The sequence below is a fragment of the Anas acuta genome, chromosome 26, assembly GCF_963932015.1.
Source record: "Anas acuta chromosome 26, bAnaAcu1.1, whole genome shotgun sequence".
Classification (NCBI taxonomy): domain Eukaryota; kingdom Metazoa; phylum Chordata; class Aves; order Anseriformes; family Anatidae; genus Anas; species Anas acuta.
The window spans coordinates 3,804,140-3,820,599 of NC_089004.1; the positions used below are offsets into that span (position 1 = coordinate 3,804,140).

At 40.8% G+C, this 16,460-nt stretch overlaps 3 protein-coding genes across 3 annotated transcripts; 2 read left to right on the top strand and 1 right to left on the bottom strand.

Annotated features, from left to right (window-relative positions):
- Positions 1 to 54: 54 nt before the first annotated feature.
- RAB8A (RAB8A, member RAS oncogene family) lies at positions 55 to 8,225 on the top strand. The gene is made up of 8 exons (XM_068661895.1): positions 55 to 452; positions 695 to 755; positions 1,541 to 1,601; positions 1,996 to 2,073; positions 2,517 to 2,606; positions 2,698 to 2,763; positions 3,319 to 3,369; positions 4,147 to 8,225. The coding sequence occupies exons 1-8, from the start codon at positions 329 to 331 to the stop codon at positions 4,237 to 4,239; spliced, it is 624 nt and encodes a 207-aa protein (XP_068517996.1). The 5' UTR covers positions 55 to 328; the 3' UTR covers positions 4,240 to 8,225.
- Positions 6,179 to 14,712, bottom strand: CIB3 (calcium and integrin binding family member 3). Its single transcript, XM_068661896.1, has 6 exons — positions 13,357 to 14,712; positions 13,018 to 13,052; positions 11,209 to 11,320; positions 10,692 to 10,839; positions 9,687 to 9,882; positions 6,179 to 9,172 (listed from the first exon to the last, which is right to left on the bottom strand). Exons 1-6 carry the CDS (start codon positions 13,405 to 13,407, stop codon positions 9,151 to 9,153), a joined length of 564 nt encoding a protein of 187 aa, XP_068517997.1. The 5' UTR covers positions 13,408 to 14,712; the 3' UTR covers positions 6,179 to 9,150.
- Positions 14,713 to 14,854: 142 nt separating this feature from the next.
- On the top strand, positions 14,855 to 16,220 carry FAM32A (family with sequence similarity 32 member A). The gene is made up of 4 exons (XM_068661897.1): positions 14,855 to 15,009; positions 15,208 to 15,346; positions 15,453 to 15,506; positions 15,686 to 16,220. Exons 1-4 carry the CDS (start codon positions 14,933 to 14,935, stop codon positions 15,752 to 15,754), a joined length of 339 nt encoding a protein of 112 aa, XP_068517998.1. The 5' UTR covers positions 14,855 to 14,932; the 3' UTR covers positions 15,755 to 16,220.
- Positions 16,221 to 16,460: the final 240 nt, after the last annotated feature.

The window sequence follows — 16,460 nt, forward strand, 5'->3', positions numbered from 1 at the left end:
CCTCCCAGTTCTGTGGGGTTTTTGTGGGGCCGGGACCCGCCCCCCCCCCCCCCCCCCCGCCTCCCGGCGGCGCCCGGCGGCCATTAAACGGTTCTGTCAGCCCCGCCTCGCCTCCGCTCCTAGCCCCGCGCGTCACGTGACGCCCCCCTCCAATCGCGTCGCTCCTCGCCGCGCCGAAGCCAATGAGGCGCCGGCTCCCTTCCCTTCCTGCCGGGTCCTGCGCGGGAGCCGCGCCGCTCGGCTCAACCAATGGGAAAGCGGCGGGCGGTGATGGGCGGCGGGCTCGGCCTATCAGGCGGCGCGGGGGGCGGGGCGGCGGCCGGGCAAGATGGCGAAGACGTACGACTATCTCTTCAAGCTGCTGCTCATCGGCGACTCGGGCGTGGGGAAGACGTGCGCGCTCTTCCGCTTCTCCGAGGACGCCTTCAACGCCACCTTCATCTCCACCATCGGTACGGGCCGCTCCCGGCCGCTCCCCAGCTCCCCTCGCGTCCTCAGACCGCTCCGGGGCCGCCTCAGCCCCGGGTCGCTGTGGGGCTGACGGGGCCGTGGCGCCGCGTGCCCGGGCCGCGGGTGAGGGAGGCTCCGCTTGTGGTGGTCCGAGAAGTCCCGGCCCCAGCCGGGAGGTGAGGGGGACGCGCGTGAGGCCGGTCTGTGAGGAGGAGGGAAGTAACGCGGCTGTTTCTCGTTCCAGGTATCGATTTTAAAATTAGGACCATAGAGCTAGATGGGAAGAGGATTAAGCTGCAGATCTGGTAAGGCTTTCCTTCTGAAGTGCTGTGGGTTAAGGTCTGGTAGCGCGGTGTCAGTGCGGTGAGACCACGGCTGGGATATTGCGTCTGGTTCTGGGCCCCTGGGTTCAAGGACAGGGAACTGCTTGAGAGAGCCCAGCGCAGAGCCACGAGGATGAGGAAGGGAGGGGAGCATCTCCCTGATGGAGAGAGGCTGAGGGAGCTGGGGCTCTTAAGCTTGGGAAGAGGAGACCGAGGGGTGACCTCATTGATGTTTGTAAATATGGAAAGGGTGGGCGTCAGGAGGACAGAGCCAGGCTCCTCTGGGTTACATCTAATGATAATACAAGGGGTAATGGGTGCAAGCTGGAACACAGGAGGCTCCCCTTAAATGTGCAAAGAAACTTTTGCACCATGAGGGTGAAAGGGCACTGGGACAGGCTGCCCAGGGGAGCTGTGGAGTCTCCTTCTCTGGAAACATTCAAAACCCACCTGGATGTGTTCCTTCATGACCTGACCTAGGTGTTTCTGCTTCGGCAGGAGGACTGGACTGGGTGATCTTTCAAGGTCCCTTCCACCCCTTAATGTTCTGTGATTCTGTGGTGTGGAGTAGTGACGTTATCATCATTTCTTTTCCTCCCATTATGCTCTTCAGCTGTTTACGTTATCATAGAAACCAAAAATCTAGTTTTAGCACACCTAAAAACTGTCTCAATGGTATGTAATTAAAAAAATTAATTGGTGGCTTTAATTTGGGCATGGTAGCTTGAGTGGTTTGTGTGAGCCCCTCTGTGTTCTGTGTGTTGCAGGGATACGGCTGGGCAGGAGCGGTTTCGAACCATCACGACAGCGTACTACAGGGGAGCGATGGTAGGAGCAACACAGCTTGTGCTAAACATAAACCAAAGGGTGCAGCTCTCACAATCAAAGCAGCTGGGTTGTAATGCGGGACGTGTGTAACTCTCTTCCAAGATGTAAACTCTAACCTGGGTAAACACTTAGAGTCATGCTCCTGTTTCTTAGTGCGGTGCTGGAGCTGTACTGGGACAATGTGAGAGGTGGATTTCCACAGTGACTCACTACAAATACACGTCCGGTACGCCTTATCTAGCAAGATACAAACTGTAATTAAATGTTATGTACGGCTCCAAGCCACCTTTTGTTTTAATAGTGCTTGTTAAGTTGTTCTTTTCTGTTATGGACAAGTCTTTAACTCTTGCTTAAACTGATGCTGAAATGAGGTGTTTGTCTCCTTAATCCTTAGGGCATTATGTTAGTCTATGACATCACCAATGAAAAATCTTTTGAAAATATTCGGAACTGGGTCAGGAACATTGAAGAGGTAATTTCTGCATTTATAAATTTATAAATACATAGAAGTTAAATGCTTCAGAAATGTTATGTTTCTTATAATAATGTGCTGAAGGCTATGTAGAAAAAAAATGAATGAAAATCAGTAATCAGTGTAGAATTTCTTGGTTAACAGTAATACATTGTGCTTACACAGGAGCAAGCTTTTGTCCTTGTAGTGAGTAGGGTTCCTGTAAGGTAATGTTTTCTTTGCCATGACAAGCAAACCGAGCTGTCATTATGCAGGACACACACTGAGCTATTGGTGTCTGCAGTAAGCTGCTGGGATCAGGTGTTTTGAGGGAGCTCATAAATCTACAGAAAATGCTTAGCACCACCATCTATTTTAAGTGCTTGATGACCTGAATCATTGTCTTATCGATATTTGTCTACAAAAAAATAAGAAGTCCTTTCTTTCGTTTGTTCCTACCTCAGCACGCCTCTCCGGATGTTGAAAAAATGATCCTTGGGAATAAATGTGATGCAAATGACAAAAGACAAGTTTCTAGAGAGCAGGGGGAGAAGGTAAGTGCTGTAGCCTGGTCTCCCCATGGTTGGTTGTATTCTTGGCTGTTCCTGCAGTTATCCAACTAACGTGAAACTTGCTTTTGTTCAGCTTGCAGCAAGTTTTGGAATTAAATTTATGGAGACCAGTGCAAAAGCAAATATAAACATAGAGAATGTAAGTACTGCAACCTTTCTTTTATTTGTTATAGTAAGTGCAAACAAGCAACAAGAAAGCTTGCTCATCCTGATTGTATGCAAAACTCAATTGTCAGATGCTTCAGATGTGTTACTAAATACATGTCCTTGCATCCTTTAAAGGCATTGTGTTCCCAACTTTATGCTAAATAATTTAACTTGAACTTGGTACTTAGACTGTAACACCAGGGCATTACAGTAACTGGTGTTACAGCAACATCCTAAAAAAAAAAAAAAAGGGTTTATGCCTCTGCATACAATAGCAACATTTACAAAGGATGTCATTTGCCACTATAAAACCTGGGCGTGACCCTGCTGGGGGTGGTGTGTGCTCTTACACAGAGACATGGTAGTGAAGTGAGAAAAGATGCAGACAGGGGAAGGAGCATTAAAACTGAGAGGTGGGAAGGGCAGAACTAGAAACAAAATATTCTTCAGGAGCTTGGTGTGTGTAGAAGCTTGGGAAGGCAGCTTACTATTAAACAGAACTGTTGGAGTGCAAGCTGTTAACCGTGTAACTTCTGTTTTGTTACAGGCATTTTTCACTCTTGCCAGAGATATCAAAGCAAAAATGGACAAGAAGTTGGTGAGTAACTTTTACTTAGTCCAATCCCTATTTAAAGAGGGGAAGGAAAAAGCCAAATACTAACTGCTTTATCACAGTGAGTCAAAAAAACATTTTGTGGCATCTTTCATAGTGGATGCACTGAAGGTTACAGAAATATAATTTTAGTTTTCACAGTCTATGCTCTTGCCTTGGCTTATAAACATTTGGCTCTGCATTTCAGGAATTAGTTGCAGCAGTTGAGGTTTTCTAAATAAAATTCTTTTGTTTGTTTTATTGGAAGCCAAGTGAGAGGTTGAGCAGAGCAGCTTAATGTTACTTTTTGCTCTTTCTGCCTGGAGAACTGTATTGTACGAAGTCCCGGAGGCCCACTTCATTATGCTGTTCCTTATGAAATGAAGCTAATGAAGATTGCATCTACTTTTACTGAACATTCTACCTTTATGTGGCCAGACGTGCTGGTAGAGCTGTAATATTTTGGGTCTTGCTGACAGTTCTGAGGTATTTTAACAAGAGCCAGATGTCCTATATTTTTTCTAATCTCGTCTGCCTTTTCTTTTATGGAAAGAAGAATAGGCACAGTACGTGTTAGTAAAAGCCAACAGTATCAGATGCAGTTCTCTGACTTCTCATAGTGGCTGATGTAAGGGACAAATAAATGAGTGAAGACTCCTGTTGATTTCTAGTTACCTTTTTTGTGTAATGAAAGGCTTGATTCAAAGTATGGATGCTAGATCTTACAACAGTACTAGAAGCTGTTAAGCATAAATAAGTAACTGAAATTCTTTGCATCTTCAGGAAGGCAATAGCCCACAAGGCAGCAACCAGGGAGTCAAAATCACACCAGACCAGCAAAAGAAAAGCAGCTTTTTCCGATGTGTTCTTCTGTGAGGGACACGGCCTTAATCTGAGCATCTGCTCAACTGAACTGGACTGTGCCTGTTCTGAGTGAGACTTCCTCTGTCTGTGGACTTAGCATTTTCAACACACATTGTCACTTTGTGACCATCTGAATAAGAAATTGTTTATTTTAGTAATTGTCTGACTCTTCAATTTTGGAGATGAAACAAGTTTATTTTTGTCAGATTGCCACTGGGCATATGTATTGTCTAGCAGAGGGAATACAGATCAAATGTGACCTGTAATAGCACCTTTGCTGACAGGCTTCAACCTTATTGTTCACATCTGTAATGTATCCAAATTAGAAAGATTAAGTTATGATCAAAATAAGAAACCGAAATGCCAATATTAATAAAGTACAGGGATGTGTACATGATATATGTGCATGTCCATATCTAGATGCATATAAAACAGTTGCATCAAAACATCAAACGAATGCACTTAAGCAAGCAGTACAGGTATGTATATACCTTTTCAGAAGGTAGAAGGAAGCTTTCTACATCTCCACCTTTTTGCTACTACAGAGTAAATCCTTAATCTGCCTAATTACTCAAATATGTTTTTCTAGACAATCCACAAGTACAATTAGAGTAAAAAAAATATTTCAGAGGAATCTATTTAAAAAAAAAAGTACTGTAAATGTAATGGTTCCTTACCATCAGGAATTTATTTATCCGTGTTAAAGATGACCATGTTTAATTAAATAATCCACACATTTAACAGGAGATAATAGATACAGTGTGTCCCATGCAAATGATCTGTGGTCTGTTTTTGGAGAAACAGACCGTAGGGACATACTCAGCGTGTAATATCGCAGTGGACAGCTTTTCCTTCTCCATTTGAGAATGACTCCAGACTTGTCATGATGTAGTAGCTAGTTATAAATTGTGACAAGAAAATGTATTGCACTGCTTCCAGTTGTGTGTTCTCATGCACACTTGCTCACATATGCAAATAAATGTTGCACATATGAACACTTTCTGAAAACAAACTTTTTAAACTGAGATTTGCCTTGCTGCTGTGTATTGATCATTTCAGATTCCAAGCAGCAACAAACCTGTTAATAGCGTGCATCAATGCAAATGATATTTAGTTCTCAGTGGAAATATTTATTCTTATAAACACAGTCTTGTACATTCCGATGTATAAAATGTACCAGCCTAGTAAAGCACCTAGGTAGCCACTTGCTCTCCATTCCGAGCTGCAAGCCTGACTCTAGTTAGATTGATAAAAGGAGCCAGTAAGAGCAATCTACTTAGAAGTCTGCTGTCAAGTAATTGGAATTATGGTATATTTGACCCAAATGAACATATCAGCTGTGTCCTGCAACTCACTGGATTTGTTAACGTGCTGCTTTGTTTACATTGACAACTGCACTTAAGGGTAAAATTAAAGCTCATTTTAATGAATTTATTTACCAGCTTTGCTTTCTTCAAGTTTGTGGTATTGCATTCAGGCCTCAAGGTAGCACTCATAAGTGTTACTGTAGTTAATTATGAATCTGATAGATATTTAAACTTTATAAATCTGCAGCATGCAATTGGGCTCAACAGGAATATTGCCCCTTTCTCTAAAATAAAAAAATATTGCTTAAGTTACTGGATTATAAAAATGCATTTTATATGCCACCAACTTTTTCCTTTTAATAGCTAGCAGATTAAAATGAGCTCTGTTCATTATTAAAATCATATGTAAAACTTCCCTCTAACCAGTACCTTATGATGTTTTGTTCTTGTTTGTGTGTTTGCTTGTGGCTTTTTAGTGTGAGGACGTGGTGAACATGCACCACGCTGAATTACATGCAGATGTATTTGTAGGATAAAATCATATTAAGGTACTGAAGAGCCTTCTAGTCAGTATGTGCTTCAAAGGGTAGGTAATACACAGCTGTAGATTGGGCAAGCAATGCTACTAACTTTGTATAAGGATGTTTTAAAAAAAAAAAAAAGACTATGCTTCAAAAAATTACTGGGGCAAAATTGGGGAGGTGATTCAGGCATGGTCTGAATGCTGTTCTACACAAAACAGATCTGTTTAATGATTTGTTTCTGGCTTAGTAAGCGTGGTTTGTATCACAGCTATCCTTCTTCTTTAATATAGCCAGATGTTGCAGCCACTTATTTTTGGAAATGACTGGAAAATCAGTGGTTAATCTAACTTGATATTGTGGGGCTGTTCACCACGACAGTGGGTCTTGCCTGTTGACAGCATCTAAATAGATAACTTGTCCTGAGATGAGAAAGAAATAACACATTAACTGAAAAGTGGATAAAACTTGAAGGATTGATTTGTTTTTCATTCCCCATTTTCTAAATCTTATGTTACTATTTTGCATTTAAAAACTAACTCTGTCTGTGAACAACTTCATTTAAACTTATGCTGGTTGTTGCACGTGTTTATATACCTAATTTATATCACAATTTCCAAACTGATTCGTTTTGTTCAAGGAACAATTATGTTACTGCCCAATCTCAGGAAGTTTCACGCAGTTACTGTGACCTACAGTCATCACTGTACTTCTAGGGTATACAGACTCGCAGAAATTATATCAGTGTAAGCAATATGAAACCTCAAAATATGAATGCAAATGTAAGACAGGGAAAGGTTAAAGACACTGCAGTTGCATGTATGCTTGGCTATGTGTTGCTAAATGCTGACATCAAATGTTGGATAAGTACAATATGCAGTTGATGTTTCCATCGCATAATTAAACTGTGTTTTTTGAGCATGAATGTTATGAAAACACAATGATCAAAAGAGGTACTGTGTAAATGAATACAGGAATGTATTTATATGTAAGCTTTCTTTAACTAAGATGGAAAAAATCTGAAATTGGATACAGAATTTGTAAAACAGGAACTTAAGTAGATCCGTAAAGCTAACGATGCGCTTGCTACACGTTCTCAGTGTCTAAATACCACTAAAATATCAGGTAATCAGTTAACACTTGGTTTGTAGAGAAACAAACCCATTTTTGAGCATGTTCTCAAACTCCCTTACTTTAATGAGTATCATAGAATTCTGTGGTTGACCTTATTTTTGAGGCTGATTGAAATTTTTCAGATAGTCTTCACCCTTTCAGGTGTAGAACTGTCAGTAGCTTATCTGTCAACAAACAGTGGAACTGCTGTTTTGATGCTTATGTCGTCTAGTTCCTGTGCAGATAGGCACATCTTATGTTCTTTGACATCAGAGCCTTATGCCACCATCAGACTTTCAGCCTCAGATTTATAAATCCTATGGATTATATTAAGTCTCTTTATTGCTGCTGAAAATTATTCGGTCTCTACTTTCATGTGGGATGCTAATCATCTTACTGACAATTGTTAAGGGTTTTATTGTGGTGGCGATGTGTTTGGCTGATGCTCATACTCAAACGCTACCGTGATTTCTTGCTCTCTTGGACTTGAAATGGATGGGGTTTAAGCTGGAGAGGAAATGGACAAATGGCTGCTTAAAGAATGATCTCCATTTCTGCTAGAAGTTCATAGGGGTTGGGAAACAGTGATGACTAACTTGTGTCCTTGTTCATAGATGAAATAAAGATCTGTTCAATTGAACGTTAATGGTAATGTGCAGTCTGATTATTTCAGGCTGCCTTATTCTTTGACCCATTTCTTTCACTGATCACTGGAGTTCTTGTTTCTGTAGTTAATACATGTCTAACAGGCTGGTCTCTAGCCTTTCAGCAGGAATCATGCTCTAATTTGAGCATGAGTTGGGACTTAAGATTTTGTTTTTGAAGGGAACTTTAAGGGAACCAGCATTTTAAAAAGCAACTGTAAACTGTGTGTTTAGAATGACCACTTTTGACTGCCACCCTTCCCACAACTGCTTTCTTAAACACTTCTCATTGATTTTCATGTTTGTATTAAAAACAAAACTGTTTTTATTACAGTATGTATGTTTTTACTCTGTTGTACAGGACCCTGAGCACTGCATAAATAAACTTCTTATGAAAAGAGAATTTTAAAAAATTAGTTTGTCAGTTCCGTTCATCATTACTACATACAGATTCTTGTGTGGAAAATAGGACATTTTTAAAAACAGAAAAGAGTGACAGGAATCTGGGATAGGATCTTATTTTGTTGTTTAAAGTATGTTGACTTTTCATTACAATTTCTAAAGTAGAGAGCACTTCCTGATACCTTTCTGTCCTGGTCCTCAGAACTGTAACGGATATCTGTGACACACTAGGAGAATACTTCAGCAAATTGTTTCACTGAACCATTTATTAAAACTGGTAAAGCTGATCAGTGGCGTTGTTTACACAATTTTGAATGAACTATGATTTTTCTAAAATTATTTTCAAAGTAGGTAGCATTCTCAGGACTTCAAAACCTGAGCTGAGTGAGTACTTACTGCACTCTTTTTAAGGAAGACCAAGTTCTGTGGGCAACAATATGTTTTCCTGAACTAGAACTACATTTGTCTCTCAGGGGAAAAGGAGTAGGTCAGTAGGAAATGGTATAGGGATTTGTGAATGTAGAGTAAGTCTATAATGTTTTTGTTTTTAGTGGATAGTAGGGTATTTTCTTAGGATTTTTTTTAGAAGCTATTTTTTTTAGAATTTGATACAAGTTCCTTTCCTATCTGCTGGTATCTGAAATTAAAAATAAGATTTTTTCTATATCACTGTCTAGACTTGCTCTAGTTGGGGAAGGGGATAGGAATAGACAATTTTAGAAAAACACACACCTGGGAAATTACAGAGAAATTTCAGTGAAGATGGATTGTTCCTTCTAAAGAGGTAGACAAGAGAAAGGGTTCTCTGACTGGTTCTGTTTCCAGAAATCGTCAGCTGTGGTCCTCTCATTTATCACTCTCATTGATGGTAGTCTCAAGAGAAATGATAGTTGTTGCAGGTTCAAGAAGCACTCCTATCATTAAGTTTTTCTAGGTTCAGATTCGAATATGAAATGTGCTATTAAAAAAAAAAAAAAAAAAAAGGAAGCAATGTTAACTTACATACCAGTGTACTCCATTCAAGGGGATTGACTACAATTAACCCTAGGATTGTAGTATAAGTTGGAAACTATATTCAGACACTTGCAAGAAATAGTTACATTAAATAAATTGAAGATTTAGAATGCTGCTTTATATAAGTAATGCATCAGAAACCACGCTTGGACAATGTTACACATCAACTGAACTAATCTCATACTTATCAATGTAGCCTAAGTGATAATGCCAACTTTTATAGTTACTAGGACTTTTAATTTTTTTTTTTTAATTATAAAAAAAAAAAACAGGAGATTCAAAAACCAATAATCACATACAAGCCTCTGCTTTCTCATGCATCTGGCAGCTTTACTAGAAACTGCCAGGAAAGGAAGACCAGTGATGTGTAATGGCTGAGGAAACAGGAAATGCACGTTTTGGAGACTGCTGATAAAAACCAGAGCAATTAGGTATTATAAATTAAAAGCAAATATTACCTGAGGAAATCTGGAGCTCGTATTATCATGTGCTGAAAGTCTTCCAAAGAAAGCTTGCCGTCGTTGTCCAGGTCAGCTTCATAAATCACCTTTTCACATACAAGGCGAACTTCTTCTGGGGTAAGCTCGTTGCGGGTCAGTTTGTTAACAGTTTTCTCCAGATCTGATTTGCATATGTAGTCATCATTGTTAAAATCTGTCAGAGGAAACAAAATGAATTCAATGTAAGAAAGGTCAGTATTTCACATGGCTGACTGCCAAGACTTAATAGGAAGGGTTTAGTTTCCAGGCTGTAATGTACTGATGTAAGCAGAACTTTCAAATGAGATAGGAAGTTACACGTATTTGTATAAGAATTCAAGAAGAACAAAATAAAAATGTTGGTTTCATGTCTCTTTATCATACCTAAGGTAACAATTGTGAATAGTTTAATGGCTAAATGTAGTCTAGCGATAATTAAATCATCCTAGCAAATCAGTGCTACTAAATTAACTGGCAGTAACAAGAAGTTAGAGAAGGGGCTGTTCAGTTTTGCTGGGGGTTCACTTTCAGATTTTGCTGAATCGCAGTATTTTATTTATGTATATAAATTTGCCCTTGGAGAAAACTGCTAGAAGTGTGATTCCCCACCTAACCCCAGTCAAAACCACACTGCAGCTTTATGGGCAACCAAGTCCTTTGTGATGCGCTTTTCAAGGCAGTTTCTCAGACAGAAGTTTTTCTTAAATGCTTATCAGTTCCTGAAAACCGCAGATAAATTCAAGTTTTAAATTTTATAGTAAATCCTAATCCCAATTAAATAAAAATAGAGACAAGGGGGTGTAAAGGAAGTTTTTGGAGAGAGAATGGGTGTTTGAATGCAATGCAGAGAAAAGCTGTATTAAAAACACATCCAACTAGAAAACATTCTGGTGGCAAAATAGATTATTTTACATTCATATGTGCAGTTACAGGCTTTTCCCAAAGTTTTTGCTTTTGTTACTGTTTTTTGCCTATGTCACTCACCATAAATTTTAAAAGCATAGTAAGCTTTTAAGTCCCTGGGAGCCATTTCACTCAGCACAGAAAACATGTCCAAAAAGTCATCTAAAGTCATATTGCCGTCTCCATCCTCTGAGAAAACCTCAGCTATCCGCTGGCGGAATGGATTGTCCTGGGGAACATAACAGAAGAGCGAGAGAAGGTCATTTTTACTAGCATTTATTTCAGTGCAGATAAGATACAACTCGAGCAAGATTGTTTTTGTTGTAACCCCTTTTTGGCAGTCAAATACTCCTTTTTCAGCTCTTTTGTTCTTGTCTAATTTATCAGAGTTAGATACAGCCGCAGCTGCCTTCAACCACTGTTCAATTTCAGGGGATTTTCAAGGAATCACTAGAAGCTTCCAGAAAGACTTGACTTTAGTAGCCAAAATTTATTTGTATTTCATCCTCCCAGCAATTACTACTGAATGAATTATTAAAAAAGGGTAGATTAAACCGAAATGTGTCACTTGATTCTCGTTGTGCTCTTCGGTCTGTACCTTCAGCTCTGGCATGCTGCCAATGAGTTCATAGGGAAGTGTCACGTCTGGTTTATCGGTGTAGTCGAGTGGAACTAGCTGTGGGGCTAGATCTCGGTATCTGTAAAACAGTCTGAAATAGAAAGAAAGGCTCGTTTAGGGAACAAGTCATTTAGACCTCTGAGATTAATGTGTTTGCCTTTTCCATCTCATTCTTCACACTCTGCATCCTTTACCGGAGGGTTGATATCAGTCTCTAAATAACATTTGTTATGCCCTGTAGTTATTGTTGGAAGAGACAATATTAAAGAACAACATAGTATAAATGGTGGAAAATACAAAGCCTACATGCTTACAGAAGTACAAAAAAAATGCTTACACAGGTTGGGCAGCCAAGCCACTACATAAGGCATATCTAAAAAAAGATTTTTCACGTACTTTCAGATTCACTTCTACATTGCCAGCAATGGTATTCAGACACACATTGTATTTAGAATTTATGTATTTATGATAACAAGGCACATGACCTTCAACCTGAAGGTCCACTTAATCAGTTTTCAAACACACAAAAAAAAATTTTGCAAGGCAAAAGGGATCTGTTTTTCAAGTCCACAATGAATATGACCAAAAATAACGAACTTAATTGGAGCATGAAAGAATCAGTTTAAATGTCAGAATAAAACCCTGGATGACTAAAGTCATAGCCAGAGAAAGAGATGTCTGGGACCAACTCTAGCAGGTTTTTATTCACTCCACATATCTCTGTTTTTCCATAGAACTGAGGTTTGGGAGGTAGAAAACATGCATAGTCATTTGAATGCATTTACTACTTTTTCAGCATGCTATTTGCTTCAGTTCTTTATGCTAAAGGATCCCATTCATAGCTGTTATCAACAAAACAATAGGGCAGAATTTTAAAAGGGATCCTTATCAATAATAAATGTCTTATTCATGACGCAGAGGTTCTGGCATCTATTTACTACATGGAAAGGCAGATAGATTTCAGTTATTACAGATTCATTCATATTTCATTTGATATTGAATTCATACATGGATATCAAGGTTCTAAACAGGGACATTTGCACAAAATTGTTATTCATGCTCTGTGCTTCAGAGAGATTAGCAAATAATGTCTGATGACCTGTTGAGAAATGCAGGAACTGAATGAACAGTTATTATTTTCTGCTAATATGCCCAATGGTTAGTAAAGACAATGAAACTTGGATGTTATGTACATTACTATCTGTGTAAATATATATGTATTTATGATAGGAGAACAAGTTCAAGTTTTCAGTGAAGGCTCTCAGTCTCATATGAACAGAATACCAAACCTGTTTTTAGCAGATCCTGTGGCCAGAGATAAATGGAGTATTTGATGAGGCTCATGAAGGCTCCAGGAAAAATGCACCTTAGAGTACCACTACTAATTATTTACATGAAGACATGAAGAAAATGTGAATAACATTTGACAAAATCATTTATGATTTTGTAAAACAGGCTACGTGTCCCAGTGACTAACAGTACACTTTAAAGCGCTCGACTATAAATGAGGTGAGGGAATGTGGAAGTCAATGACAAAGTACGCACTAAGATATACTCTGTTACACTTATTTCTGGCATAGAGACTGGTACCTTAACATAAAATTTATCTGTACATAGTTACATAGTTTTTATAAACTAAAAAAAAAAAAAAAAAAAAAGCACATTGTCCAAATGTATCACTTATCACTTTAATCTTTAATTTTGTATAAATATTTTTAATATCCTACATGTAACCTGTTTTGTAGAAATTTACATATTTTATACATAAAACACACACACAGGACTCACCTCAAAATTTCTTTCCTTGTAAAGAATGTGCAGTCCTATGAAATAAGAAATGACATAATATGTAATGACAGGTTTTAGCATGCATTGGCCCTAAGTTTTCCACTACAGTGACTCAAATGGAATTATATGGTAATGTATGTGGCCAAGCACTAATACTCTTTCCTTTTGGCACATAATTTATACTTTATAACCTTTCCTGATGTAAGAATCCAAGCATGTTCCTAAAAACCTTTGCTGTAATTTAATACTCTTACTTAGTAATTTTTAAAGAAACAAAACAAAAAACTACTTGCCATTATTCAATATTCTGTCTTCATACCCATTTAGTTTGTTTTGTACCTGATATGCATCCAGTTGCTCTGGAGTGAAAATGGTTTGCTTGTTGCCCATTTCTGGCTCTGACTGCTGAGTCTTGTCCTATCATTCTTTCCTCAAAGTCACCTTTATAGCTGGTCTGGATATTCAGATATTAAAAGCTACAACAATGAGGTTCAGGTAAAGCAGAGGATCAAGTAACCAGCTTCCCTATTCCACAGGCTGCAAAGAGTCATAATAGGAGCATTTCATCAAATCTCTAGTCTGACTACTCAAGGCTCTTATCCAGCATCACTCACCTGTCTCCTGTGTGCATAATAGAGACTCACGTTACAGTATTTAGCCAAACAACTAATAGGTTCTTGTTTGTGTCTTTCGAGCAGCAGATAGACTTCATGGACTGCACAATTTCATTCCTTCATATGGTAAATTACCTGAAAAGTGTTAGCAATGTCTCACTTTTCTCTATAATATGCATTGTGTACTGTCCACTAATGTTAATGGCAGTTTGCACTTAGGTAGTACCTATGAAGCCCTCTCAGTCTATTTATTCTCCCGTTATCTAATAATGTACATTATCACTGGTTAGTGGCTATTAATGTGACATACATGCATGTAAGTACATATATGTTCTTTACACTGAAAATGCATGTGAATATGCAGGTTATATAAAAACAGAAATGTGCTGGTAAGGGCTTTATGAAATGTGAAACACAAGGGCAGAGGGAGGACCTGACAGCACTACTATGGCCTGTGGTGGGCTGCCTGATTTATTGCCCATGGGTAGGCTGTAACATCTTCATTTTTTGGTCCTTCATTCCATCTGTCCAGGAGGTATGTCCTGTGCCTGTATTTTTGGTGGCCAAATCTACTTCCTGCTGTGAAGATATGCCAGCCTTACTTAAAATAAGCAAAGATCAGAGAATCATTAAGGTGGAAAAAAAAAAAAAAAAAACAACTTCAAGATCATCTGGACCAACCATCCCCCTACCACCCATGTCACCCACTAAACCCTGTCCCTAAGCACCAGGTCCAACCTTTCCTTGGGCTGCCCAGGGACGGTGATGCCACCACCTCCCTGGGCAGCCCATCCCGATGCCTGACCCCTCTTTCTGAAAGAAATGTCTCTTAATTTCCAACCTGAACCTCCCCTGGCACAACTTGAGGCCATTCTCTCTAGTCCTACCACTGGTTATCTGTGAGAAGTGGCCGACCCCCAGCTCCCTGCAGAGGTAGTTGCAGAGAGCAATGGGGTCTTTTCTGAGCCTCCTCTTCTCCTGACCAAATCCCCTCAGCCGCTCCTCACAGGACCTGTGTCCCAAACCCTTCAGCAGCTCCGCAGCCCTTCTCTGACCTCAAACTCTTTAAAACTCTTTAAAAGATGCCTCAGACTGGGTCTGTTCGGCGCGGAGCCGGGTGTGTGGGGAGGGCACAGGGCTTTGGGTCAGGCTCTTGGCACTGCCGGGCTCCCGAGGCCGCCCTCTCAGGGCCGGCCCGGTGCCGCCGGGTTCTTCCCTCACAGGAAAAAAGAAAAAAAAAAAAAAAAACGAACAAAAAAAAACGGGACCATTCTCGCCACCAGAGGGCGGTTGGGGCGGCCATGGCGGACTACGAGGCGGTGCAGCGCGGCCCGCTGCGGCTTAAGGGCAGCGGAGCCGGGCTGGGGGCCGGCAAACGGTGAGGAGACGGCGGCGGGGGGGAACCGGAGAGGGGCTGGGGACCGGGGCCGGGCGCTGGGGACCCGGTGAGGGGGTGGGGACCCGGAGCCGGGCGCTGGGGATCAGGGGCCGGGCGCTGGGGCCCCGGGGCCGGGCGCTGGGGACCCGGTGAGGGGCTGGGGACCGGAGCCGGGCGCTGACCACCCGCTGTCTTCAGGAAGAAGAAGAAGGCGAAGGACAAGGCCCAGATCCTGGAGCAGATCGTGAGCAGCAAGAAGCAGGAGGAGGAGAAGAAGCGCGGCCTGGATAAGCGGACCCCGGCCCAAGTGGCCTACGAGAAGATGCAGGAGAAGCGGGTAGGGCCAGACCCCTCCTGGGAGTCCCAAAGCCCCAAAGGCTCCCTCAGATGCAGCCTCTGAGGGGCTACTGTGAGTAACCGGCCGCTCTTGTGTCTTCTTCCAGCAAATGGAGAGGATCCTGAAGAAAGCGTCTAAAACCCACAAGCAGAGAGTTGAGGTGAGCAGAATTATCCCGATATACTCCTACATGCATGTATTTATCAGCACGCAGGCTTGCTGGGCTGGAGGAGCTCTTTTATTTCTGTGAAACAGATAAGCCGTGAGAACAGCATCTTGTAATTCAACAGCGGTGATGTCTGTGTCATGTGTTAAATGTTTTGTTTCCTCATCCTCTAGGACTTCAACAGGCACCTGGATACTCTGACTGAGCATTACGACATTCCCAAAGTCAGCTGGACCAAGTGAATGGACTGCTTTTCGAGGCTTTGCATCAGGAGTTCTGTTTGTATTGAATGGGGTTGCCATGTAAATCTGTGTATTCTTGATATTGAGTATTTAATATATCTTCTGAACGTTTATGACCTTGTACTGTCTTATTTAATTGTATTTTAAAATCAAATGTTCAACAAAATTTCTTGGCTAGTGAACGCTGGTTTATAGAGTTGCAGAGAGCTATTTTTTTTAGTGCTCAAAGTCAGATTAAGGCCAAAGTCAATTGCTTTGAGCTAACTGGAAAATGTACTTTTATTTGTTCAATACGAACAGTTCTCCTTTTTAGAAGTGAAGAGTCAGCTTTTCTTGTAAGTTACAGGACATGTATAATTTCTATCTATACATATTGGGGAGGAGGGGGTGTGTGCTGTGTTCTAAAATCCTCTTGTACCTTTACTTCTGATGTAACTTCTTATTAAAATCCTGCTTTCATCCTTCATTTTGGTGCTGACTTCCCTATGAAATGAGGGGCAGTGCACTGATGAGGAAGCAGTGCACATGGAGGAGATCGTTTTATGTGGATTAAACGTAACAACCTAAACTGTATCCTTTGTATTTGCATTCACTGCTATGCGAAGTGCTCCTGTGGAGTTGTTTGTGTTGTTTTTGAAGTGCTTGCCTGCATTTACAGCTGTTACTCTGAGAGGTGATGTGACTGAAGTGCATTTACACACTGCAA

Excerpts from the sequence above, each read along its gene's own strand:
- RAB8A (XM_068661895.1), top strand. The coding sequence starts at position 329 with ATGGCGAAGACGTACGACTATCTCTTCAAGCTGCTGCTCATCGGCGAC. Across the intron at positions 756-1,540 it reads AGGATTAAGCTGCAGATCTG|GGATACGGCTGGGCAGGAGC; the intron begins GTAAGGCTTTCC and ends TGTGTGTTGCAG. Across the intron at positions 2,764-3,318 it reads CAAATATAAACATAGAGAAT|GCATTTTTCACTCTTGCCAG; the intron begins GTAAGTACTGCA and ends GTTTTGTTACAG.
- FAM32A (XM_068661897.1), top strand. The coding sequence starts at position 14,933 with ATGGCGGACTACGAGGCGGTGCAGCGCGGCCCGCTGCGGCTTAAGGGC. Across the intron at positions 15,010-15,207 it reads GGGCTGGGGGCCGGCAAACG|GAAGAAGAAGAAGGCGAAGG; the intron begins GTGAGGAGACGG and ends CGCTGTCTTCAG. Across the intron at positions 15,347-15,452 it reads AGAAGATGCAGGAGAAGCGG|CAAATGGAGAGGATCCTGAA; the intron begins GTAGGGCCAGAC and ends GTCTTCTTCCAG.
- CIB3 (XM_068661896.1), bottom strand. The coding sequence starts at position 13,407 with ATGGGCAACAAGCAAACCATTTTCACTCCAGAGCAACTGGATGCATAT. Across the intron at positions 13,053-13,356 it reads AGCAACTGGATGCATATCAG|GACTGCACATTCTTTACAAG; the intron begins GTACAAAACAAA and ends CTTATTTCATAG. Across the intron at positions 9,883-10,691 it reads CTATGCTTTTAAAATTTATG|ATTTTAACAATGATGACTAC; the intron begins GTGAGTGACATA and ends TTCCTCTGACAG.